Source organism: Macrotis lagotis, chromosome 2, assembly GCF_037893015.1.
Source record: "Macrotis lagotis isolate mMagLag1 chromosome 2, bilby.v1.9.chrom.fasta, whole genome shotgun sequence".
Taxonomy (NCBI): Eukaryota; Metazoa; Chordata; class Mammalia; order Peramelemorphia; family Peramelidae; genus Macrotis; species Macrotis lagotis.
In genome coordinates this window covers 75,499,108-75,524,601 of record NC_133659.1, presented here as the reverse complement: position 1 = coordinate 75,524,601, position 25,494 = coordinate 75,499,108, and the positions used below count along the sequence as shown (strand labels likewise).

General features: G+C 46.5%; 1 protein-coding gene across 2 annotated transcripts in view; it reads right to left on the bottom strand.

Moving 5' to 3' along the window:
- The window catches only part of KIAA1614 (KIAA1614 ortholog), a 49,773-nt gene extending 25,839 nt beyond the window's left edge, over positions 1-23,934 (bottom strand). The window contains exons 1-5 of one of the 2 annotated variants that reach the window (XM_074222177.1): positions 23,845-23,934; positions 20,765-21,638; positions 19,802-19,865; positions 7,770-7,919; positions 3,493-5,135 (exon numbers count right to left, since the gene is read on the bottom strand). In XM_074222177.1, the coding sequence (XP_074078278.1) occupies positions 3,493-5,135; positions 7,770-7,919; positions 19,802-19,865; positions 20,765-21,614 (2,707 nt within the window). In that variant the 5' untranslated portion in view covers positions 21,615-21,638; positions 23,845-23,934. Of the gene's footprint in view, positions 1-3,492; positions 5,136-7,769; positions 7,920-19,801; positions 19,866-20,764; positions 21,639-23,506; positions 23,636-23,844 lie in introns of those variants that run through there. The other variant, XM_074222178.1, reaches the window with a different exon arrangement.
- Positions 23,935-25,494: the final 1,560 nt, after the last annotated feature.

Here is a 25,494-nt window from a genome sequence, read left to right as displayed (position 1 = left end):
TGTTTCATTCCATCTTTTTTATGGGTTCTGAATGCTCTAGAATTTGTTAGTTATTATTTAATGTTACTTGGTTTAGGGACAAGTCCTTCTGCCATCTTGCTCTGCCCCCTAAGTATTGCTGTTTCAATATAATAAGAACTGTCCCTAATTTCCCAGATTTAAATTTATGCTGATCTCTATAAGAGAGACTAACATCAATAATAATGCTATGCGAGGAAGACCACACATATAAAGTATATGAAAATGTTGAGGTTGGGGATGAGGTGGTTAAGATGATTGAGAGGGGCTTAGGGGAATCACTTCCATAAAGAAAATAATTAAACTCAAGAAAGCAAATACCATTGCTTAGTGAAAGAGTGTGAAGAGAAAAGAGAAGGTAACCCAGCTCAGAGCCTTGGGGTAGTCAGTGTGAAATGAATAATGAGGCAGCAAGGGAGTCCGAGGAGTGAATCCTTGGCAACAGGAAAACCAAGATATGGGGCAAAGCTCAGAGGAAAGAGAGTATTGAGGAAGACAAGACAACCAGCAAGGTCAAATGGTGTAGGTGGGCAATATGCATTTATTATGGGCTTACTGGGTGCCAGACACTTTTACAGAGTGCAGTAATAGAACTGGTACTCCTGAAGACAAGAATGATGAGAGTTGAAAAAAAAAGGCAAACAATTTGGCAATTAAGAGACTAATGGCAACTCTGGAAAGAAGTTTTAGCTGAAAGACTAAGTCTGAACTTGGACTGTCAAATCTAATGTCCTTCAATTGAAGCCATCCCTCCCTCCTCCTTCCATTCTTCCTTCCTTCTTTCCTTTCTCCTTTCTATCTTCCTTTCTTTCCTTCCTTCCTATTTTCTTTTTTCCTTCCTCCCTTCCTGATTCCATTAAATATTCTAAACTCTTCCTTTTCTGAGAAAAAGAAACTATAATCTCCCTTAGTCAACTCATGCTTGCATAGACTCCCATGAGGGGGAGCATCCAATCTGAACAGTGGGCTGTCAGATCCAAAAATCTAAGCATCTCAGTAGACCAACCAGTGTCTATATCTCAAGGGAGACCTCAGACCAGATGCTTAAATACTACTCTCAGGTCTTTAGTCAATCAATATGTATTTATTAAAGTGTTACTATGTCCCAAATACTGTGTTAAGTATTGGGAAGACAAAGATAGATAAAAACATGGATCCCGACCTCAAGGAGATCACCTTCTAAGGAACCAGACAACTGCAAACAATAGGTTAATAGTTATGGACATACAAGATATAGATGGTGTAAATGTGACAATCTTGGGGGAAGGCCTTAGCATTAAGGGACATCAGGAAAAGCTTCCTGCAAAGGAGGCCCAGATAGAAGATCACAAGATCAAAGATCTATACATGGAAAAGACCTCAGAGTCTTTTCCTGTCATAAACTGGGGCCTTCTTATACAACTTTCCTAAATTATCAGAGGAATAACCCGAGGCCCACAAATATGAAGTCTTTTTAAAAATTTTTTTGCAAGGCAGCGGGGTACCATGATTTGCCCATGATCACACAGCTAGATAATTATTGTCTGAGGTCAGATTTGAACTCAGGTCCTCCTGACTCCAGGGCCAGTGCTCTATCCACTGCCCCACCTAGCTGCTCCTACAAATATGAAGTCTTACCCAAAATCATACAGACAGCAAGTGGCAGACCTGGAATTAGAACTCAGACCCAATGTGCTTTAGGCTGAGATCTGAAAGAAGCCAGGGAAGCTAGGAAGCACTCTGAAAAGTGGAAAAGGGAAAGCTAGCCAAGTTACCCGAGAATGTTTTATACTAGATAAAGATATGACTAGGCATTATACCCTAAGCTAAACTAGAGATCTGGTTATCTCTCTGCCTCCTCCTACCTCCATCATTTCTGGCCTTTTTCCACCACCAAGGGCAATGCAAGCACAGGATATGTTTGGACATAGATTTTGAACCCCAAGGTATTTGATGGTTTTTGTGTAGGGAGTGAGGTTTGGGATTACCTTGAATTTTGGCTACCTAACATCAGTGTCTATGCTATGGGGATCTGGTTCAGATTTAGCTATAATACCAAGGATGTGGGGCCAAGGCTACAGATATTTGAAATAGCAAACCACATAACAACCTTCCCCATTTACACTCATCATCAATCCGATCTGGAGGAGGGCCCAGGACTGAGTGATGCATTAGTATAGCTCTCAATGTGATTCCTATTTATCACTTACTTTCTGGTTTATGGTGCTTTCAATAAGGGATTTCGTTTCCCTTTGATTCTGCCTGTTCAGAGGAAGGGTCAAAGATCTCTGGGTGATAAAGGACTTTAGAATGTTACTGGCCAAATGACCCAGCACAATACAAGCTCTTAGAGGGTAATGTTTTTCATTTCTGACTTCATATTTCTAGCACCTACCACAGTGCCTTGTACAGAGCAGACACTTAACAAATGCTGGTTTATTAAATTCGAAGATATTAAAGAGATTAACTCCAAGATAAGACCATAACTCTAGAGCTGAAAAGTTCCTTCAAGTCCATCAACTCCCTGGAGGAAATTTGTTGAATTGGATTTAGAAAGGGAAACATAATATAGCACAGCTCTGCTTTTTTTCTTGTCCTAAGTGAATGGGTTTTATGTACTCAGGAGTGATCATTAGCCCTCAACAAAGTCATGAACACCTAATAATAGGAAGAACCCAGGACAAAGGCCAGGTCTTTATCACGACTCTGCCAGGAGTTGGTTAGCTGAATTCAGTCCCTTTCTGTCGGATTTTTAGGTTACTCATCTTTAAAAATCCAAAGAAAGTAAATTAAATGATCTCCAAGATTACCTCCTCCAAATATGGATCAAAAACTCTAAAGATCGAAGGGCCTTTCAAGGGCATTTAGTTGAACCCCAATATTTGACAGTTAAAGAAACGGAGACCCAGATAGAAGATCACAGGATCAAAGATCTATACATGGAAAAGACCTCAGAGTCTTTTCCTGTCATAAACTGATTTCAGTCCCAGGGCTGGGGCCTTCTTATACAACTTTCCTAAATTATCAGAGGAATAACCTGAGGCCCACAAATATGAAGTCTTTTTAAAAATTGTTTGCAAGGCAGTGGGGTACCATGATCACACAGCTAGATAATTATTAAGTGTCTGAGGTCAGATTTGAACTCAGGTCCTCCTGACTCCAGGCCAAGTGCTCTATCTACTGCCCCACCTAGTTGCCCCTACAAATATGAAGTCTTACTCAAAGTCACACAGACAGCAAGTGGCAGACCTGGAATTAGAACTCAGACCCAATGTGCTTTAGGTTTTTGCATACTAGGTCTATTAAAAAGGGAACTGAATTAAAATTAATTTTGGTTCAAGATTTTTTCTGAAGAATTTTGTGTGAAACCTCTGACCACTTTGACTGACATGTTTAGGATATAAAGAACCCAAGTTAGGACTTCATTGCTTCAACTCAGGTTATTTTTCCAAGACTGGGGCTGAGTATTTGCTTATGAATAGAAATCTCCCTTACCGTCTCTGCTTTTCTCAATGGATGGTTCTGGCTCCAGGCAGACCAGACCCTTCTCCTTCGGACTTTCCCTTGTACTTCTCTGGATGTTGCATTGCTCCCGAGACCCAATGTTGTTGAAGTTATTGGTAGATGGGACCAGCAGATGATGCTTAATCTTGGGGGGGCTGAGCTGGTTTTCAATTTGGGCTTCCCCTCCCAATCTGGCATCATTCTCTCTTGGGGAAAGCGGGTGAGCATCTCCTAGGTCCCTTTGGTTGTCTGGCCCAAGGGTCCGGGTCAACATAGCCCTTCTATAAGGCACAGGTGAGGATGATTTCTTTACAGTTGGGGGAGTAGGAACCCAAGTTCCTAGTGTGAAGGGTTGAGCTGGCTTCTTGGGGGGAGCTTGCTGGGGTGAACCATGACTGGATATCCTTGTTGGGCTTATTCGATTGGGAGGCAGGGGGCAGGAGACTGTACCACTTTTGAGGAGTTCTTGGCTCCCTGAAGTCGGGGCTTCTACCGCTGGCACAGACACTGCCAGCAGCCGGGAAGTCATCATGGTGATCAGTGCCCCATATGGGGCTTGAGTATCTTCTGGGTGAGTCCATTTACAGGTCTGTCCAGCAATAGTGAGTGGAGGTGACACTACTGTCCTCTGGTCCTCTTTGGAAATACCTTCAGCCTTGTGAACAGGGAGCTTAGGACCCTGGTCTTCTTTGGGAAGTGAGGACCCCTCTTCAAATCTACCCTCCACCTCTACTTGTTTGTGCCAGGCCTGGATACCCTCAGTCTTCTCTGTTTCAGGGTCCCTCTCTCGTTTTTGTGTTCCTCCAGCCCTCCGGCCCCTGGGATGGCCCGAGTGTCCACTTCCTCGGGCTCTGCTCCTGTTCCTGAGGTGAGGAGTTCCAGCCTCCTCACTATCTGTCCTGCAACTATCTGAGGTATCTGTGCTGTCCAAGGCAGAGTCCACCTCATCAGGGTAGGTGATATCACCAATGTATGTCTCTCGAATGTGTTCTGTGTGAAGACGTTGTTGGGATGGGAGGATCCAGACTGGGGATGCCAGGCCCCAGAAGGCAGAAGATTCTGTTGGAAGAATAACCCGATCTTTTTTCATACCCCAAGCATCCTCTCTCTCCTGACTATGGCTCCTACCTGGGGGCATCTTCCTCTCCGTGGGACGCAGGTCTAGATCTTGAGATACCCCCTGAAGGGATGAACCACATGTATGACATGTCCCCTCAACACTGAGTTCCAGCACCTTTCCAGGCAGGCTCCTCCCACCCAGTCCCCCTGTCGTTCCTTTGTTGGATGATCCCCAACAGGACTCGTCCCCCTGAGTGTCTCGGGTGTGAAAGTCGCCATTGATGTAATTGGAGAGGTCAGGCTTAGAGACCAGGGGTCCTTGACCCAGGGACCGGAACATGGAGTCCAAAGCCCGCTTCTGAGGCTGTTGCAACCTCTCCTGATAGCGGACCTCAGCATCTTGGGCAGACTCGTCTTCAAAGCGGACTCTGGATGGGGAGGGACCTCGTTTCCTCCTCTGGCCACAGCTGGACTCCCCACTAGAAGAGTCACTCAGGCTCCCACCATAGGGGGCATCTCCATCTCTGGAGGCAAGGGTCACCCTGGGGTTGTGGCCTGCACCACCACTAGCATCCCTGGATTAGAGACAAAAGCAAAGAGGAGGTTGGAGGTCACAAAGAAGGTGATGATGGTTACTGGGATCACAAGCTAGCCCTTTCCCCCCCCCCCAATCTGGCACATTACAATGATCAACAGGTTCATAAGAATGTTTTTGGCCCAAAGTGACACTGTGCTTTACTGAGTCATGGGAAACCAAGCTTCATGACCAAACAGAAGAGATGCCTTGATCCTCTACCTAAAATTGGACAAAAATGCAAGTAATTTGGGTTTAAACTGACTTAATCTGAAAAGTCATGACATTGATCATAGGATCATAGATATAAAGTCAGGAGAGACTTTACAGGTCATCCAGCCACCCCACCCCCTGTACACACACTTTCTCATTATATGGTTGAGGAAATGATGACCTGGAGAGATAAAGTTATTTGCCCAAGATGGTATGTTAAGTAAGTAACAGTCAGAATTTGAAACTAGCACTTGAAGGAAGCTTTGGTGATCAATAGGATCAAGTACAAACTCCTTAGTCTGGCATTCTAGACCCTCCTTAATCTGCCTCCAATATACTTTTCCACCCTTAACCCCAATATTCAGACTCTGTACTCCATAAGGATGATGTACATCATGAGAATTCTTATCTCCTCTTATTTTACATCATCTTCCCCTTTCCATCTGATTCCCCTGAAAAAAGCTGAAGATGGAATCATTGGTACAATTCTATTACATGCTGCATCTGAATGACTGCCCAAAACTGGAACCGAAAGAGATGTGTTTGTGCCTGTATGTATATGTGCACATATACATAGAAAAGGGTGCAGATATATATGTTAATATATGACCAGTAGTGTGTTGGGGGATTTGAATGTGTGCACAAAGCTTTAATAATGTTTGATTCAATTCAGCAAAGTGACTACTATGTATGCTGGAACTAATGCTACTTGTTCACGTTTCTACACAAAGCAAATTCCTACCAATGAGGTAGGTAAATCAAGTATTATTATCTCCATTTTACAGATGGGGATGTTGGAGTTCAGAGAGGCAGTGAAGCCCATATCAACAAGGTCACATTTGAATTTACATAGCAGTCTAAGACCATGCTGGTTATTTCCTGGCTATCATCATCATAGGTATGACTCTTCCAAAGAATTTTTGACTCCATTACCCCCTTCTTTATATATGCATGTATATTTATATAAATATATATTTATAAATATAGTTGTTGTAACCTACTCAGAACACCACTTCAACCCAACACATCAGGTGTTCCTGAAGAGCAGTATGGTAGGCTTTATGAAGGCAAATCTAGGATGAATAAAAGACCTTGAGGCACATACTCTTTAAGTAAGAAGACAAGGTGAATGAAGAAGTGCAAGAGCCATGATCCAGTAGTATCATGAGAGGTACAAAAGCTTCCATTTGGGTGAGAGTACCAAGGAAGGCTTCATTCCAAGGGGATAAGGCATATTCAGAAGACTTTTGATATCCCAGGGGTAGAGCTAAAAGGGGGGTGGTTCGATTTGAGGACCTCAAACAAAAAGATGACATCTCCTCTTCTGGTCTGCACTCCAGAATGGTGCTGAAACAGCCTTCTCTCTTCCAGGGTTGTACCTAAGGGCCACCTTGAGCCATGCCCAGGACCTTGGTCAATTTAGTAAAACAAAGATTAGAATCTGAGGCTGCTCTTCAGAGAAGCTAAGCAGATCTCTGCCCAGTCAAGTCAACAAATTAACAAGTGTTTGTAAAATGATCTCCTATGTACCAGATGTTTTACTTTATAAACCCCCAGCCTATCTCCGAGGATCCCCTAAGGTTAAGGGATCCCCTAAGAAAAGGAATCAGCTTAGGTTCTCCAGAGGTTCTGAAGGATTTTAATAAACTGCAATCTTATCTTCCACCTTCTCTGGTTATAAATCTGATAGGAAAAGGAAAAGAGCTGGATACTGTGGGTGCTCAGTAAATCCTTGCCAAGTGTGGCTCAACATCTTTATGAAAAGTTTCAGGGAAGATCTGAAAGGGTATGAGTTTTTTGTGAAAAATCTTCCAAGAGGAAGGTCCTTTTTAGGTCAGAATCAGGAGTTTAAGGGAATTTTCAAGACAGTCAGATGGTTCTCTCCGGAGAGCAGCTGAAAGGAGGAGGGAAAAATCAACATGGCAGAATGGAAAGACCCATGACTCTGAAGTCAGAGAACACTAGACTGGAATCCTCACCTGGCCTCTTATTACCTATGTAACCTTGGGCAAGACATTCAACCTTGGTTCCTCAACTGTACAATGAAGAGATAAACATGGAAGGGACTTCCATTTCCAAACCGATGACTGTGTTGGTCAAGAGAAAAAAAAAAGCAAAAGCCTATCAGATGATTTTGTTCAAATTGTGAGCCAAATGCACACATCCCTTTCAGCATCCTAGCTGTGTGTGTTTGTGTTGGGAAAGAGCCGTGTGTTAATGGTGAATGAGATGACAAGAATGATGTACATGAGAGGGACAAGTTACACAGGCCACAGGTTGGTATCCATATGTATAAGAGAGAGACGCCCTGGGAAGGCTGCCTCAGCAATGGCTCCCCATTCATCTTCCCTGCTCACCCCTCACCTCCCCATCTTGAGTACACCACCCAAGAGCCAGCTCCCACATCTCTCTCTCCACTCACCTTTCAGGTTGCCGGGGGACCACAGTGGGAATAATGTCATGGTTGCCCCTGAGAGGGCTGGTCCTGGCCTTCATTCGAGCCTTCTGGAGGAGCTGCTTGGCTTGCTCATGTCTGGGGCTCTGCAGCAGCTCCTGGCTGGGAACAAAGGCCCTAGATCCGAGGCCAGCAAGGCAGGCAAGGCAGGCAGGCAAGCCGGCCAGGAGGGGGGTCAGGGAGAGGGATTAGAGAAAAATAACAAGGATTAGAAGTGGTTTAACAATGACAAGGTCCCAGCTGGGCAGCATGGCCCTCCTGCTTCCCAAGCTGCTGTGCTCCTTGAAGTCCACACTAGAGGGCATCCCATGTCTAAAGTACTAAGAATAGGGTTACTTTGGAAAAGAACCATAGAGAAGGCTCCAATTCAGAAATGGGTTTGACCAGATGAACTCTGAGATTGCTTCCAGGTGTATTTGAGTGGTTTGTGATTATCTGCTTGGGGTCAGACCCAGAACCCTTATAATAATCAATCATCAAACATTTATTAAGTACCCATTTTGTAGGTACTCACTCTCTAACTAGACTGACTAGTGAAGGAAAGAGATTCTGGAAATGATTTTAACTGTGACAGCAGAGACTAGTAGCAATAATAGTAATAACATAATAATCAACTCATCAATAACCATTTATCAAGAACCTACTAGATAAGTACGCACTCTCCTTTAGCTAAACTGACTCCCTAGTGAAGGAAAAGGTTGCTGGAAATGATTTCGGCTGTGATGGTAGAGACCAGCAAAAATAACAGTCATGACATAATAATCAACAAATCAATAAACATTTATTAAGCACCTACTATATTCTAGGTCCACAGGCCCTAAGCACAGTCAATATAGAAATAGGTGATAGAAACAAAGGGCAAAAACAATCCCTGTCCTCAAGGCGCTTACAGGCAAACAAATATATTCAAAGAAGCTATACTTAGAATTAGATAGGATAATCAAAATAGGAAAGGCGTTAGAATTAAGAGCAGTTGGGGAAGGCTTCCTATAGAAGGGAGGATTTTAGCTGGGACTAGCCCATTTTCTAGTTCCTGATCTCAAGCAAGGTGCAGGTAGTCCCATGGTAGGGGTCCTCCTCATTGGGCAGGCTTCCCACAGGAGGTGGTACATCCCCCCTAAATGAAGCCAGAGGCTGAAGAAAGAGGTGAGTGAGGTGAGGTTGGGGCATAGTCTAGACCCAAGGAGCAGCCAAGAGATGATAGATGGAAAGCCCCAGAGCTTCCTGCAGGTTTTTTGTAAGGGTTGATGAAGTTTTGTCCTTCCTTCTCAAAGAAGACCATAATAATTGGGAGGTGATACCATGACAAGCACATGAATTGGATTTGAGTGAGGGGATGCTGTGCTAAGTCAGCAGCCTCACTTTCTCTTCCAGAGTTATCTGAGTCCATTGACCAGATAGGAATCAGAATGACTGGAGATGTCACTGGATGCAAGGCAAACAGGGTTAAATGACACGCACAAGGGCACACAGCTCCTGTCAAATGTCTGATTCGAACTCCCATCCTCCTGACTCCAATCCACCTAACTGCCCTTGCTTGTAAGGATAAGTTCCTGACGTTTACTTCAGTCCCATGTCCATGGCAATGACCTGTGCCTCTCCCTGGCACTGAGGGTAAGAGAAGTCTGGAGTGACCACTGGACGAGCACTGCCCCAGAGCTCTGCCTCTGTCATCTCTGCTCTCTGAGGCCACACTGCATGCACAGTCCTGGGTGGGCTCACCCTTACCAGGAAGGGAATCAAAGGTGTATTATCCCCACAGTATAGTTAAATGCGGCTCCACCAGGCAGAAGCATCCCTACTTTGTGGGTTGGAGTCTTTAGAAGAGCCAACGTCTGTCTGACTTTCAAGGCTGTCTTGGACACAACAGGGCCCCTTTGGAGGCGAAGTTCCCCTTCTTCCAGGTCATCTCTTGCTACCCCCTCCCCATCCCTCACATCCACATCTTCCTCCAGCTCTGAAAGCAGTGATCAAACCAGGACGCATATGAGAGGCATCCACCCCCCCCTTCTCTGTTCAACACACTCTACCCTGGTCCCCCTTGGGGCTGGTCTTCTTTTAGAATGGGAGCTGCCAGGGGCCAGGGCCTGCTGTCCCACTCCCATTTCTATCTTTTGTCCAGCATAGAGTAGACACCTAATAAAGCCTTTTTTTAATTCACTCACTCCATTCATAGACTGAACCAGAAGACCAGGCTCTGTTCCCAGCATTTATCATTTCCAGGCTCTGTGACCTTGGAAGGGTCACTTCAGTTCTCAGAGTCTGGTAGTCTTCCTTTTAAAATGGAGGGTCTCTCCTGGCCCTCCTTGGGTTGTTTTGGGGATCAAATATGATCAGTAGAGGATGATGCTTAGAAACAGTAAACTGCGCTGTCCAATGGCATTATCATGTGACCAGCTCAAAGGAGGGGAAGAGGCTGGTTTCACCCCATGGCTCTGCTCCTGTCGATGCATGCTGCTTTTCTGGGGGAAGGGAGGTCTTCGAGGCAGGCAGTTTTTTAACAGGGAGCTGGCTGCAGTGGTGGAGATTGTTGGGTGTGAAAATGAAAGCCCCAGGGCTACTGCCAGCACCGATGCCCCTAGCCCTCCTCCTCCTCTGTGCCAATCAACTTCTCCCCTAGTTCTGCCAAGGCCAGCCAGGTTCCCTGGGGGACTGGCTCTGACAGTGGAGATGATTAGTCAGCCAGCCCAGGGAGATGCCCCATCAAGCTCTGGGCCTTTGGCAGCCGGCCCAGGCACTTCAGAGCCCCATGAGCCTCCCCTCATCGAGGGTATTTATCACAAAGACCACTGGTGAAGGCACGGGACTCGGGGCACCCTGATTCTGCCTGGCCTTGGCGGCCAGCTCTGCTTGTGATTGCCATCCTGCCCGGTCCACCCCCAACTGGCCTGCTGGTCCTTTCATCAGCAGGGCACAAAGCCAGCCTCTCATTGATTAGCGAAGGAATCTTCCCCCTCTTCTATAGAGCCAAGAGGCAAGCCAGAATCATAAGCCTTGAGAAAAGCAGCTAAAGGAAAGGGGCGCCAATAATACCACTCAGGGGAACAAGGGGTTGGTCCCCTGGAAAAGCAGTCCCCCAAACTGGGGACCCCTCCTCTGGGGGTAGGGGGGGGGGAGGTGCCCAGCCTGAGTCTGACTTCTAGAGGGCAAAGATGAGGCTGATGGTGATTCTCCAAGTGAGTGAGTGAGTGTGTGTAGAGTTTGATAGGTGTATTGTGTAGTGTGGTGGGAATATGAAGTACCATGGGGTACCTGTGATGTGTGTGTTGTGCATTGTGTGTGTGTGCGCGCTGTTATGAGTGTTGTGTATGTGTATATTGTGCATGTGTATTGTGTGAGTATGCATTGTGTGTATTGGGTGTTGTGTATGTGTGTTGTGTGTATTGTGTGGTTGTATGTATGTGTATTATGTGTTGTGTATTGTGTATGTGTATCTTGTGTGTTGTTATATGTTGCTGTGTAGGTATGTGTTATGTGTTTTGTGAGTTGTATGTTGTGTGCATGTGTATATTGTGCATTGTATGTATTGTGTGTTGGGTAAGTGTGTATTCGCATTGTATGTGTGTTATGTGGTATGCTGTGTGTATTGTGTGTTATGCATGTGTGTATTGTGTGCTGTGTTATGTGTGTTGTGTGGGTGTGTAATATGTGCATGTGTCTTGTGTGTTGTGTGTATTGTGCGCTGTGTGTATTGCATGTTGCATATTATGTTGTGTGCTGTGTGTATATGTGTAGTGTGTATTGGGCATTGTGTGCATAGCATGTATATAAATAGCATGTATTGTGGTGCATGTGCGGTGTGTGTTGTGTGGCATATGTGTTTACATAGCATGTAGATGCATGCTATGCACTGTGTGAGTGTGATGTGTGTGCACATACAACGTACTGTGAAGGTGTGACATAATGGTGCATGTTGTGTGCATCGTATGCTGTGTATGTTGGGTATGTCTGCTTGTGCACTATGCTCCGTGTTCTGTGTGTGTTGGCATGCATGTTGTGCAGACTTGCTTTGCATGTGTCTGTGAGCCCTATGTGGTGTGCTATGATGTCTGTGGTTTGTGGTGTGCAGTGTGTGGTGTGTGTGGTGCGTGGTGTGTGTGGTGGGATCTGCATGTATGTGTCATGTGTACACCTTGTGCAGTGTGGTGTGTGTGTCTGCATTCTGTGCATGTGTTGTGTGCATACGTGGCATGTATCATATTGTGTGCATCGCACGCCCTGCAGTGTGTAGGTGTGCAGGTGCGACTGTGTTGTCCTGGGTCACACAGTGATGGCATGCGTTGTACGTCATGTGTGGTGCATACATGGTTATTATACATGGAAGGTGTGTGCAGTGGTGTGTGTGTCATGTGCATGTGTCATGTGCATGTTGGGTGAGTGTGCGCTTGTGGTCTGAGGGACAAGGAATGCCAGTGACCATCCTCATGCTCCCCAGCATTGATGCCACAACCCTTCTCCCAAAGGGTGATAGCCCTGGGCACAGAAGGGGCTTCCCAAGTGGAACCACCCCTGGTTTAACAGAGAAGGAAACTGAGAGGTAAAGCCACACAGATAATCAGCCTCAAAGGCAAGATTTGAATCCAGGTCTTCTGACCCCGGGCCAATATCTTTTCCATTATATTTAGTCAAGACGTATGTTCATCTTTTGTTCTCTAAGAAAACCATGCCATGACAAGCCAGCGAGGGGGGCTATGCTAAGTCACCAGCCTCAGTTCGTCCTCCAGAGCCATCGGGGTCCAGTGACCAGATATGGATCAGGAGGCTCAGCCAGGTCTCAGTTTGACGGAGGCAGCATCCTTAGGTGATCAGTGCAAGCACCCATGGTCAGTGCAGATAAGGTTCAAGCTACCACATCAAAGAGCGCCAGCTGGGAGGGCTGTGGTCCAAAACTGCGTCCCCTTTCTCCCATGAAGGAGATGCTCCCTGGCCTGACTCGGTGCATTTTTCCCACTCTCCCCAAGGCTGGGGAGCTCTCCTGCCTCACCTGGCTTCTCTGGCTTCTTTAAGGTCCCAGCTAAAATGCCCCCTTCTTCAGGAAGCTTCCTCCATCCCCTCTTCAATCCCAGGGCCTTCCTTCCTTCCCTCTCTTGATTATTTCCTATCTATCCTGTATGTAACTCCTTTGTACCCATTGGCTCGCTCCTTGATAGTAAGCTCCTTGAGGGCAGGGGCTGTCTTTTGCCTCTTTCCATCATCCCAGTGCTCGCACAACCCCTGGAACAAAGTTGGTGGTTAGTAAATATTTACTAACTTGGACATTTTCCATCTATACTCTGGGGTACACCAATAGACCCAATAAACCTAATCCTAATTTCTTTCACACCAATTTGGTTAAAAAGATAGATTGATCAAGGTGAAGCAGGAAAAGAGATACAGGATTAAATCAGGTGAGGCTTCCCCCTTCCAAGGAGATTGAGTTTATCTGACACATGGGTAGGAGAGGAAGTAGTCCCAGCCCTCAGGATCCCCACCATGCCCAGTTTCTTGACCTGTGAGTTCCAGATTCCATAAACCTCAAATCCTTTGAGAATAACTCTGGATCCACTCTAGCCCACTGGCTCCTTCCCCTCCCCCCTCCTACTATCTTAAGCAGCTTTACTAGGTTCTTTTTCCAAAGGGAGGATTTCCTCCTCAGCCTCCAGGAGCCAGGATGGAACAATTTCATTTTTTATCCTCAACATCTTCCCAAAGTGAGGGGAGTCAGATTCACGTGGGGAAAAAAAAAACCAAACCAACCAAACCTCAGGCCTAACTGCCCTCCAGGAAGAGGGTGGACTGCATGCTGGTCAGCTTGGGCAGTCACCCTCCTTCTTCCAATGAAAATAATCAGCTTAAATGACTACTCCAATGGTCCTAGACTTTAACTCTCTCACTTCTGAGGGAAGATGATTAAAGGGGAGATTTAATTCCTTCCAGATTTCACCGACTGCAGCATCCTGAAGGGAAAATAATGTATTTCAGTAAATACTTAAGGCTTATTGCTTAGCAGTGACTCCAATTTCTTTTGCTATAATGGAAGCTTTAAGGATACCAGAAATGGATGGTTAATGCTATGGCCCTATATAGGCAGCCACTATAGGCAGTCCCCTCTCTATAGAGGGGACCTGCTATTATTTATTATTGTCATACTATTTATCAGAGCAGCTAGATGGCTCAGTAGAGGGAAGGCCAGGTCTGAATTAGGAAGGCTCATCTTCCCAAGATCAAATCAGACTCTTACTAGTTAAGAGGACCCTGGGCAAGTCACTTAATCCTATTTGATTCAGTTTCCTCAACTATAAAATCAGTTGGAGAAAGAACTGGCAAATCACTCTAATATCTTTGCCAAGAAAACCAAAATGGTATCACAAACAGACACAGCTAAAACAACCCAACAACCACAACAAAAATGTATTTACTGAGGTCAGTCCAATCGTTCTTCAACATGCTGCAGCATGTCTCTTTCCTTCCTCTACTTTCGCCTCCTCAGGTAAGGTCCAGCCCACAACCCATCCAGGTCTTCCATCCAAAATAAGTTGAACTTATTTTGATGTCCCTCCAATTAGAACAGGAACTCCTTGATAGTGGGAACTATTTCAATTTTTCTATTTACATCTGTAGTTCACAGATAATAGGTGCTTACAAAATACAGAATACACATCAACGGCTTGCTATTGGCTACATGGCAAATCTAAATTTCTGTCTGATGTTAACATTTTCTGTGATGTGTCTTTATCTTCCCTTTCCACTATTCCCAGAATCTACTTTAGACCATTTCTCCTCGCCACTCAATCCTGCTTCAGGGCCTTTCTTTGGTTAAGGTTGTTCACCCTTTCTTGACTAAGCTCCCTTATCAGCTTTTCTCCCGTATTCCATAAGGCCCATCCTTCTTCAATTCTCTTCTTGACTATTCCAGTCTCTTTGGTCCTAATAATCTTTATGCTGCTGATTGGTCTATATATCTGCTGTTTTGAGTCTTAAAATTGAACGCAATGGCTTGGTTCTGAACCAAAGCAAGTCTAGGGTGGTTCAAAAAGGAGATATAAACAGACAGCACATCAGAAGAATGAAGGAGAGAAGAAAAGGAAGGAAGGAAAAAAGGAGGGAAGAGAGAGAAATAAGGAAGGAAATAAAGAGGGAAAAGGGAAGAAAGAAAGGAAATAAGGAGAGATGAAAAGAAGGGAAGGAGGAATGAATGAAAGAGGGGAGGAAGGGAGGAGGGAAAGAAAGAAAGAAAGAAAGAAAGAAAGAAAGAAAGAAAGAAAGAAAGAAAGAAAGAAAGAAAGAAAGAAAGAAAGAAAGAAAGAAAGAAAGAAAGAAAGAAAGAAAGAAAGAAAGAAGAAAAACAGCATGGAGTCACATGGAGCCAAAGCAACCTATGACAACCATAATTCCACTGCCCTCAGAGACAACACACTCTCCTGATTCTCCACCAACTCTCTAATCATTCTTTTTGCCTCCTTTACTGGTTTCTCATTCTGTGCCCAACCTTTTAATTATAAGGATTTCTCATCAGTCTCCATGACTTGGCAAGTTCATTCATTCCCATGGCTTCATCCACCACCTCTCTGTAGATTTCCAGACAGACATCTCCATTTCTTACCCTACTTCAAACAAAATCTGGATGACTATCTGCTGCATGTGGGCAGCCAAGAGCCCAGTGAATAGAACAGTGGGCCTGGATTCAGGTCAACTCATCTTCATGAGTTCAAATCTGACTGTGTGACTCTGGGCAAGTCTCTTAATCTTGCCTCAATTTCCTCATCAATAAATGGCAAATCACTCCATCTTTGCCAAGAAAACACCAGATGGGGTCACAAAGAGTCAGACAAGACTGAAACAACTCAATAACCTGCTGAGTAAGATGCCGAAGATACTGTTCATACATGGGCTGGACTCCTGTCATTTTCTCTGGTTGCCCTCTTATTCCTGGAATGATTTTTCTTTGCATCTTCACTCCTGGCTTCTCTGGCTTCCTTCACATCCCAGCTAAAATCCCATCTTCTTCAGGAAGTCTTTCCCAACCCCTCTTAATTCTAGTGCCTTTCCTCTATCGATTGCTTCCAATTTGTCTTGTTTGTACATGATCATTTGCATACGGTATCTCCAGTGGATTACTTGAGAGAAAGGACTGTTTTTGGTCATTCTGCATTTCTTCAGAACTTCATTATAATACCTACAAAAGTAGACCCTTAATAAAAGATTATTGACTTCACTTGCTTTGTACTGAAAGGTCTATAAGACTGCATCCAATTGTAGGAGGTGATGATTCTAATCCAACCCTCTCATTTTCACAATCACCACCCACCAAGTTGCTTATTTTACCCTAGTCTTTAAACTTGATCTTTTTCATGCCAGCAATAATTTCTCACCCAGACTTCTAGCTTCAAAGTCATTGGGTTACCTTTGACTCTTCCCTCTCCCTTCATTCAAGGAGCCAATCAGCTATCAAGTCCTATCAAATCTACCTTGATAACATCTCCCTTCTCTCTTCTCTGATCCTTCCTGTTCCTATTTTACTACACAGCCCTTCAATAACATGAGTCTGGACTATTGGACCACCCCTCCTAAGACATTCTCCCACCTCTGCCTCCAATCCTTTTCTCCCCCACTTCCTATCCCCACCAGAATGATATTTCTTAGGCAAGATCTTTGCCATCTTATTCTGCTCATAAATCTTTGCTAAGCTGAGGATGTTAGGGTGGAGAACCTGCTCCATAGTTCTAAAAAAGGATCTGAGGGAAGATTAGGTTTCATGTTGAATGAAGGGGAGGGAGTGTCCTGGACAATGAAAACCGGCAATGTCAACCTCAGCTCTCAGTAGAAACCGCAAGATGCTGATGAGGGTGAGATCACTGTGCAGCTGGAAAATTAGAAGCAGCTCCCAGATGCCTTTTCTGATCAACATGAGAGCCATGATCATAGCAGGGACAGGTATGGGACCTGCCATCCTGCAGGGCATGGTTATGGCTGCTGCTGTGCTGTCACCCTGCCAGGTAGATGCAACCCTGAACCCAAAGGAAGGTGTACCAGCCTCAATGCCCTTCCCCCAAGGGGATATTAGCCCAGGTTTACACATAGCCTCTAGCCACTCATTTGATGAAAAGTGGACACAGCTACTGCCTTCTTCCACATCTCGGCAAACAGATCTGGCAGCTTCAGACTCCAGAGAGAATTCTCTGTCTAGGCCAGAGTAGCTCTGAAGCATCCAGCATGGAACCACTCTTAAATTCACCATGGGAAATGCATCAGCCCTGGGACTGACTCACCCTTGGGCTGCAGATGACCTAGTTTTGAAACAGAACCACTTTTGAACTAGAAACTAGAAACTAGAAAACGAGTTCAGGCTCTCCCTTCCTCTCTCCACCCATGGACTGGAAGCTCCCTCTGAGGAGATGTCTTTCTATTTTTCTGGGCACTGAGCTCAAACCATCAATCAGTCAGTTGATAAACATTTATTTAGAGCCTGTCAATGGACCAGACTTTGAGCTAAGGGCTGCCGATGAGAAGAGACATGCTCTACCAATTTGCAGAGCTCAAACCCTCTAGAGTTTTTGATATCAGTCATGGAACTGATAGATTTAGATGTGAGAAGAGACTTAGAGGCTAGCTAATCCATCCTCCTCATTTTACAGAGAAGAAAGGGATATCCAAAGAGACCAGCCCAAGGCAAGGTCAGAGGCAGGACTGGAACTCAGATCAATGATCCTAAAGTGAACTTTCTATACACTGTATCATACTTCCTCAGTAGGGTGGTAGCTCAAGCTATTCAAGGTAGTAGAAAGTTTGGTGGTTATATATCTACCAGAGACAGGGAGATGTGCAGGGGGTAGAGAGAGCTAGCCCTGAGGATGACCAGAGTTCAAATCTGGCCTCAGAGGCTTGCTAGCTGTGTGACTCTGGGCAAGTCATTTAACCTCTGAAGTGAAGTAGCCTAAAACAAAAGCTGATACACCAGAGGCTTAGGCATTAAGTGGGTTCACTGTGCTTATCATGGTGTTTGAAATACAAAAAGAGCTTTACAAATGCTCGCTGACTCACTGATCATTTGGCTGAAAGACTAAAACCAAGAGGAAGATGTCTGCCAAAGTGCCCCAGGGATATACCTTTGCCAAGGCACCCCAGGATCTGCCCTTGACTACATCCTGTTCAAAAGTTTTCAGCAAAGACTGACTTTTTCACAACAGGCTGTTTACTGCTGAACTGAATTGAATGAAGGTATGGATAACATTCTTGTCAAATCTATTAATGACATGAAACTGGAAGAGATAACAGAAAAAACCAAAATCAGAATCCCAAAAGATCTTTCTAGTTCTCTCTACTGACTTTCCAAAAAATCAATTTCACAAGTACAGGATGGGGAAGAAGACATGGCTAAGCATTATTTCCTGTAAAAATTTATTTTAAAGTTTTAGTGAAATGCCAGTTCAACTCATCCAACCTTTCTGGAGAATAATTTGGAAATATGCCCAAAGGGCAACAAAAATGTACATATCCTTTGAACCAGCAATACCACTACTGGGTCTATCCCATGAGGAGATTATGAAATAGGGTAAAAACATCACTTGTACAAAAATATTCATAGCAACCCTGTTTGCGGTGGCAAAGAATTGGAAATTGAGTCAATGTTCATCAATTGGGGAATGGCTTAACAAACTGTGGTATATGTATATCATGGAACACTATTGTTCTATTAGGAACCAGGAGGGAGGGGAATTCAGGGAAGTCTGGAGGGATTTGCATGAACTGATGCTGAGTGAGATGAGCAGAACCAGAAAAACACTGTACACCCTAACAGCAGCATGGGGGTGACAATCAATCTTTTTTTTAGGTTTTTGCAAGGCAAATGGGGTTAAGTGGCTTGCCCAAGGCCACACAGCTAGGTAATTATTAAGTGTCTGAGACCGAATTTGAACCCAGGTCCTCCTGACTCCAGGGTCGGTGCTTTATCCACTGCACCACCTAGCTGCTCCTGACGATCAATCTTAATAGACTTGCTCATTCCATCAGTGCAACAACCAGGCACAATTTGGGGGTATCTGTGATGAAGAATACCATCTGTATCCAGAGAAAGAATTGTGGAGTTGGAACAAAGACCAAAGACTATTACCTCTAATTTAAAATAAACAGTGTTATCTTGTTATGTAATTTTGCTCTCTTATACTTTATTTTTTCCTTAAAGATATGATTTCTCTCTCAACACATCCAATTTGGAGTAGTATATAGCATGGAAACAATGTAAAGACTATCAGACTGCCTTCTGCAGGGGGAGGGGGGAGGGAAGCAAGATTGGGGGAAAATTGTAAAACTCAAAAATAAATAAATTTAAAAAAAAAGAAATGCTAGTTTAGTATGAGTCAATGGTGTGCTGTAGAAACCAAATAAAGATGTGTTAATAGAGGGGGGTTCTAACTCCATAGTATTCCCACCTTTTTAGACAACAGGGTGAGTGCTTTGTTCTGTTCTAGTTATATCGGAAAGTCCATTCATTTGTCTCAAAGAAGGCATCTTGGATAGTGACAGACCAGGAAAAGTGAACCATGAAAGTTAGTTGAGATAATTAGGGCTATTTAGCCTAGAGGAAGCGAAAGCTTGCTGGGTACAGATAGGACAAGAGAAGTGTCTTCCTGGAGGTGAAGAACTGTCAAAATGAAGATGGATAAGACTTAGTTTTGCTTCACTCTAGAAAGTAGAACTAGAAGAGGCAATTTCAGCTTAATTTTGGGAAATTGTTCCTTACAATCAGAGCTGCCCAAAAGTGGAATGGGCTGACTTCTGATGTGATGGGTTTTGTATCTTCGAGTAGAGGCAGGGTGACTACTCTGGGATCTTAAAGAGGATATTCTTGCTCAGAAATGGGTTTAACTAGATAATTTCAGGAGCACATCCTGTTCTGAGATTCTATGATCCATGAAACCCAAGTCCAGAGAGATAATTGACTTGTTGAGTCCCTTAGCTAGTAAATGGAACAACCAAACCTAGAACCAGGACAAAAGAAAGAATAAGTTCTGAACTCTTACCTGCATCCATCAGAGTCCTGCAGGGAGACTCCTGAGTCCCAATCTAGGTCTCCCCCTGGTAGCTCTAGGATGAAGAAGAGAGGAGAGATCAGAGGCAACACCACAACATCCAGGGGTCCAAGGTTTCCTGGTCAATAATCTGCCTGGAGCTCATGATGCCTTCCCTCCTGTGTTGCTATGACATTCCAGCTGAACTTTCCTCATTACTACTAGGAGGACAAGCCCTTCCTTCTTTCCTTCCTTCCTTCCCATACAAGCCCTTGGGTGCCAGTTGGTGAAGGGAAAGAAAATGATGCTTCCAAAACAATTACCTCCCTGTGGAGAACGTTCAGTTGTTGCTCAGTCTGAGAAAGAGATTGCTTAGGGCAAAGACTCATTACTAATGACAATGGGGCAAAAGTCAATTTTTACTATAACTTTTTTAAGGATTTTAAATATAATTGATTTTCAGAGAAAATGGGACCAATAAACAGGAAAGGAAGTTAAGGGAGAGGTAAGGAGGGCATAACTATGCTTAAGGTAATAGGGAAGCAGTGGTATGCAACAGGAAACAACAGGGGTTCCCCACACTTTTTAAGGGGTAGAGCTGCTTTCTATTTATTGAATACACCAAAATGAAGTCTTGGCATGGGTTATGAACTTCCACAGTTGTTACATTTTCACAATGACTTGAAGCTCCCCGAATGGGGAAAGGGTCATGGCAATGCTTGGTGGGGATCATGACACTGGAGGCAGCTTCATTGGTCCCCTTTAATCAACCAGGTCAAGACTTTTTTGGTTGTGTGGTTGGTTGCAGCTGACAGTAGGATTTCAGCAAATGATGATGCTGGGGAATCAATGTCAGATATTTGAAGAGAAAATTCATCACCAAAAGATAGCAAGAAGATAATCCTGATGAATGGACCTCCTGTTTTAGCCTCCCTCTCCTCTTCCCCTTGTCTACATGGAGTGGCCTGGACTCACCTGGTGAGGGTCCATCATGGACTTTGGCTGGAGGGGGCTGAGAACTGCTACGTTCAGACAGGCTTCTTCTCTCCTGAAGAAGAAGGCGGTTCCTCTCCACTCGGTCAGCCAAAGATAAGGAGTGATCCCAGTTGCTCGCCCTCCATAGCTGTCCCTGTAGGGTGGGATCTCCTCGTGTGTCCAGGTCTCCAACTTGGATCTGACGTTTTGCAGGGGCCACTGATGTCCCATTCTCCAGGCAAAGCATTTGGACCACATCCCTGCAGGACCCTGTGTTCTCCGGCCTGTTCTGAGAAGCTGTTTGAATTGGCCTCTCCTGAAAATAACTGACCTCTCGCAATACACTGGAGTCTGGAGGCCTCCATAGCCCTTCTGGGAGTCTCTGGTTTTCCGGATTTGGAGATCTGTTGTGATTTATGGGGGAGCTGTGCACTGGCCCAGGCTCCTGATCATCACCACTGTCCAACAACCTGTCTGTCAGGTAAGTTCTCATCTGAGCCTGGGGGACCAACACACTGTCCTGAGAAGCCCCCTCAGTCACCAGCAAGGCTGTACCTGGCTTACCCCGCCAGCTCTTGGCCTTCTTCAGGGAGGGTCGTTCTTGGGAGAGTGCCTCAGAACTTAGAGTCTGCTTCCCTGCCAGCATCTTCTTCTCCTTTAGGGCTCTCACCTTACATTCCAGCACAGAGGGGCCCTGGGTCTGGCCTGCCCATGCCCTACCAGGTTCAGTGGCCATTGTGCCAGGCCCTCCGGCTTCCTGGGGGTGAAGTGGGGATCTAGGAGGTTTGCAGCCACCCTGTTCCTTCATGCCTTTCCCAGGCCTCCTCTCCACAGGAGAGACTGCTTCCATGGAGCTGAAGGTTCTGTCCCAAGCCTGGAGGAGAAATTAGAGAGAACAGGAATAACTACCAAGATTCAACCCAAGCAATATAACCTTCTGAAGCTCACACTTTACTGACAGCCAGATACCTTGGGCAAATTACTTTACCACAGTTTGCCTCAGTTTCCTCCACTGTAAATGAGGATGGTGATAGCACCTCCCTCCCAGGGCAATTGTGAAGATAAATGAGATATTTGTAAAACATTTAATCCAGTGGTGGTAGTAGACCCTTAGTAAATATTTTCTTCCTTCCTCCCTTCCTTCTTTCCTTTTTTCCTCCCTTCCTTCCCTCCTTCTTTTCCTTCCTTCTTTCCCTCCCTTTTTCTCCCTTCTTTCTTTCCTCCCTTACTCCCTTCTTTCCTTTCTTCTTTCCTTCCCTCCTTCCTTTCTTTCTTTCTCCCCTCCCTCTCCCTTCCTCCCTCCCTCCCTTCCTTTCCTTCCTTCCTTTCCTTCCTTCCTTCCTTCCTTCCTTCCTTCCTTCCTTCCTTCCTTCCTTCCTTCCTTCCTTCCTTCCTTCCTTCCCTTCCCTTCCCTTCTCTCCTCCCTCCCTTCCTTCCTTTTCTTCTTCCTTTTCTCCTTAAGTTCTGCTTAGCTTATGTCCCTGCACACCAAAGGATGATTCAATGTATGTGAAAAATAATTTTAAAAAAAAGAATAACATTGTTTTCATTCACTTCTATGTTGGGAGGGTGAGGGAGGAGAACATTAATGTATTCCATATAACTAAGACAAATAGTATTTTTCACTATCTGCTTCATAGGCTAGTTGTGAGATCGGTTTGTGAACTTAAAAGTGTTACAGAAATTATTTATATAACAATGATTATTATTGAGCCCGAGTTCCCTAAAATTCTGAAATTCAAATGGGCCATTAATGAAGAGGAATCATAATCTAGAAGAAATCATAACTCATATTTATATACTGATTTAAAGTTTGCAAATTGCTTTTCTCATGAAAATCCTTTGAGGTAAATATGATTCCTATTTTGCAGATGTGGGAACAATCTCTGAGAGGTTTAGTGACTTTCTGGTAAATATCTAAATCATAATTTAAACTCACATGTCCTAATTCTAAGTCTGGGACATTATCTATTAACCCATACTACTTTTCTTTTTTCACTTAACAAGTGTTTATTTTTCTCTCCGATCCATCTAACCTCATGGGGGGGGGTGCAAAATCCTTGTAATAATCGTGCATATCCCTTGTTCATTAGTTCAATGGATTCATAACTAGGAAGTCTCTGGGTTATTTGTTTTTATAACGGTATTTGTTTGAGTATAAATTGTGGTCCTGGTTCTGCTTTCATCACTGTCCTATTGTATTTCAGCCATGTTACCTTGCAGTGAAGCAAAGAATACTGCCTCAGGCCCACCGGGACTCGCCACATGTATGGTCTTGGGCATAAGACCCTCTGAGCCTCAACTATCAATCTGTCCTTGGTCCCTCGGAGTCTCAGGGGACGCACCTGCGCACTGAGGGTTTGGGACTGGACTCTCTCTGACTCTCTCTCTCTCTCTCTCTCTCTCTCTCTCTCTCTCTCAAGGCCTTTCCTTGGCTTCTTACTCTTATAACCCTCATCCGGCTGCCCCCTCCCTGTCGTGTCCATGGCCAGGTAGGGGCAGTGCATGATCATGAAGCCCACAAAAGCTTTGTTCTAGTCCGTTGAGCCCTTCTCGGGGCCTCATTCTGCCGTCTAACATTCCCTATTCCTCCCCTTTGGCCTTCCACTCTCATACAAGTCGCTGACAGAGAGGTGGCACAGAACGGGCGCCGCTGACCCTGTTTTTCCTTCATTCTGGGAGGTGATGCCATGGGCAGCACAGGAACTGGGCTTGGGGGGGGGGGCGAGTCACCAGCCTCACTTTCTCCTCCGGAGCCGCGGGGGCCCAGGGGCCAGATATGGATCAGGCGGCCTGAGGCTTCAGGGACTTGGCCAAGGCCGTGTCTGAGGGCGGATTTGAAGTCGGGTCCGCCTGGGCCCTTGCGGGGGTCTCTGCTTGCGTGCTTGACTCGGAGCCCCGCGTGGGGCTGGGGTTCTCCAGACCGTGTGCCTTTACGTAGAAAATAAGCTGCCGCGGGCTGGGAGGGCCTTGGGCCTTGAGGGGGGAGCCCCTGGGTGCCCTCCCCACCCCCTCAGGGCCTCCCCTCCAGCCCCGAGACAAAGGCTGCCCCCCCACTCCGGACTGTCTCCCCTACTCACTGAGCGCTGCGCCCCTCCTCAGGGGCCGGCGGAGGGAGCCCGGGCCCCGCGGGGCGCCCCCCCCAGCTCCCCGGGGCGGGGGGCCATGGCGGGGGGCGCGGCTCGGCCCCCCGGTCACGCTCCAGAGTGTCGCCTCTAGCATGGGGGGGCGTCGGGGCGCTGGCGGGGGGCAGGGGCCTCCCGGGCCAGCTCCGGCCGCCGCGGGCTCCCCGAGGAGACAGAGCGAGGGGGGGCGGCCCCCCGAGACGTCAGCGGGGCCGGGACGCGGGAGGGGCGGGGGAGCCGGGAGGGCCCCAAGCTGGGGGCGGGGCGCCCCCCCCCCGCGCTCTAGGGACCCTCCCCCCCCCGCTTTCCCGCTTTCCCCGCTCTCTGGGGTCCAGCGCTCCCCAGAAGTCAGCGGGAGAGTCCGGGCCAGTGGGCGGCGGGGCCGGGAGGGCCCAAGCGGACGGGCCGGGGCGTCCGGCTCCCCACGCGCACCCAGGCAGAGCGGGCATCGCCCCCGACCCCCGGCCCTTCCCCTCCCCCTCTTCCCCTTCCTCCTCCTCCCCTTCCTCCTCCTCTCCCCTCTTCTCCTCCTCTTCCCCTTCCTCTCCTCCCCTCCTTCCTCCTCCTCTCTTCCTCCCCCTTCTCCCCTTCCTCCTCCTCCTCCTCCTCCTCCTCCTCCTCCTCCTCCTCCTCCTCCTCCTCCTCCCCCCGCCCCCGTGGAGGAGCGCCTGCCGAGACAAAGCTGGGTCCAGCGGCCAGAGCAGCAGGGAGCCGGGGCCCTCGGAGCCAGACACCCGGACTTCCCAGAGCCCGGGGCGGCAGCGGCCCAGGCCCGGGCCCCTTCTCCTTCCCCTCCTCCTCTGGAAGGTCCCCGTCACCCCCACTTCCGCGGACTCCTTTTCCAGGCGCTAGCCTCGGCGCGGGGACCCCGGCCTCACCCGCTGCTCAGGCCGGTGCGAGGGAAGGACGGGCCCGGCCTGCGGTCCGAGCCCCGGGGCCGCGGGAGAACCGAAGCCGCTGGGCCCCAGCACAAGGGTTTCCCCAGTGACGGAGACCCCTCGGGTCAGGGGGGCTCGGCCGAGGGGCCCCGCGCCCCCCACAGTGCCATAGCCAGACCCCAGTTTGTCCCGGGAGCATCACCAGGCCCAGAGTTAAAAAGAACGTTCACCTCCCTCTGGCAATGAAAGCACAGGAGAAACGTGCCCAGAGGAATGTGCCCGGCCTCTTTGGTAGCCAGGATTCCCTTCTGACCGCGGGCCCTTTAGAGCCCGAAGCAGAGAGAGCTGACCAGTTGGGGGGTCCTTAAGAACAGCTGGGCACAGTATGCCTTTCCTCATCTAACCCTGGGAGCATCTCGTTGGGCTTGGAGCAAGGAGACAAAGATCCAAAGTCCACCTCCGACAACAGAGGATGACAGCTCTGCAACCCCAAGGAGTCTTGGGTTCTTCCATAAAATGGGAATAGTGAGAATGGCACTCCCTAACTCACCAGGAATGAGAGTAATTATCATTAATTTAGCACACATGGTATCACATGTCATGTGTGACAATAATGCACTGTGATAGATTGTATAATATGATATATCATGTCACAAATGAGAATTTATTATACCATCTGTTGATATGTCATGTCACACATGACATTGATGATTAAAAATTGAGTTAT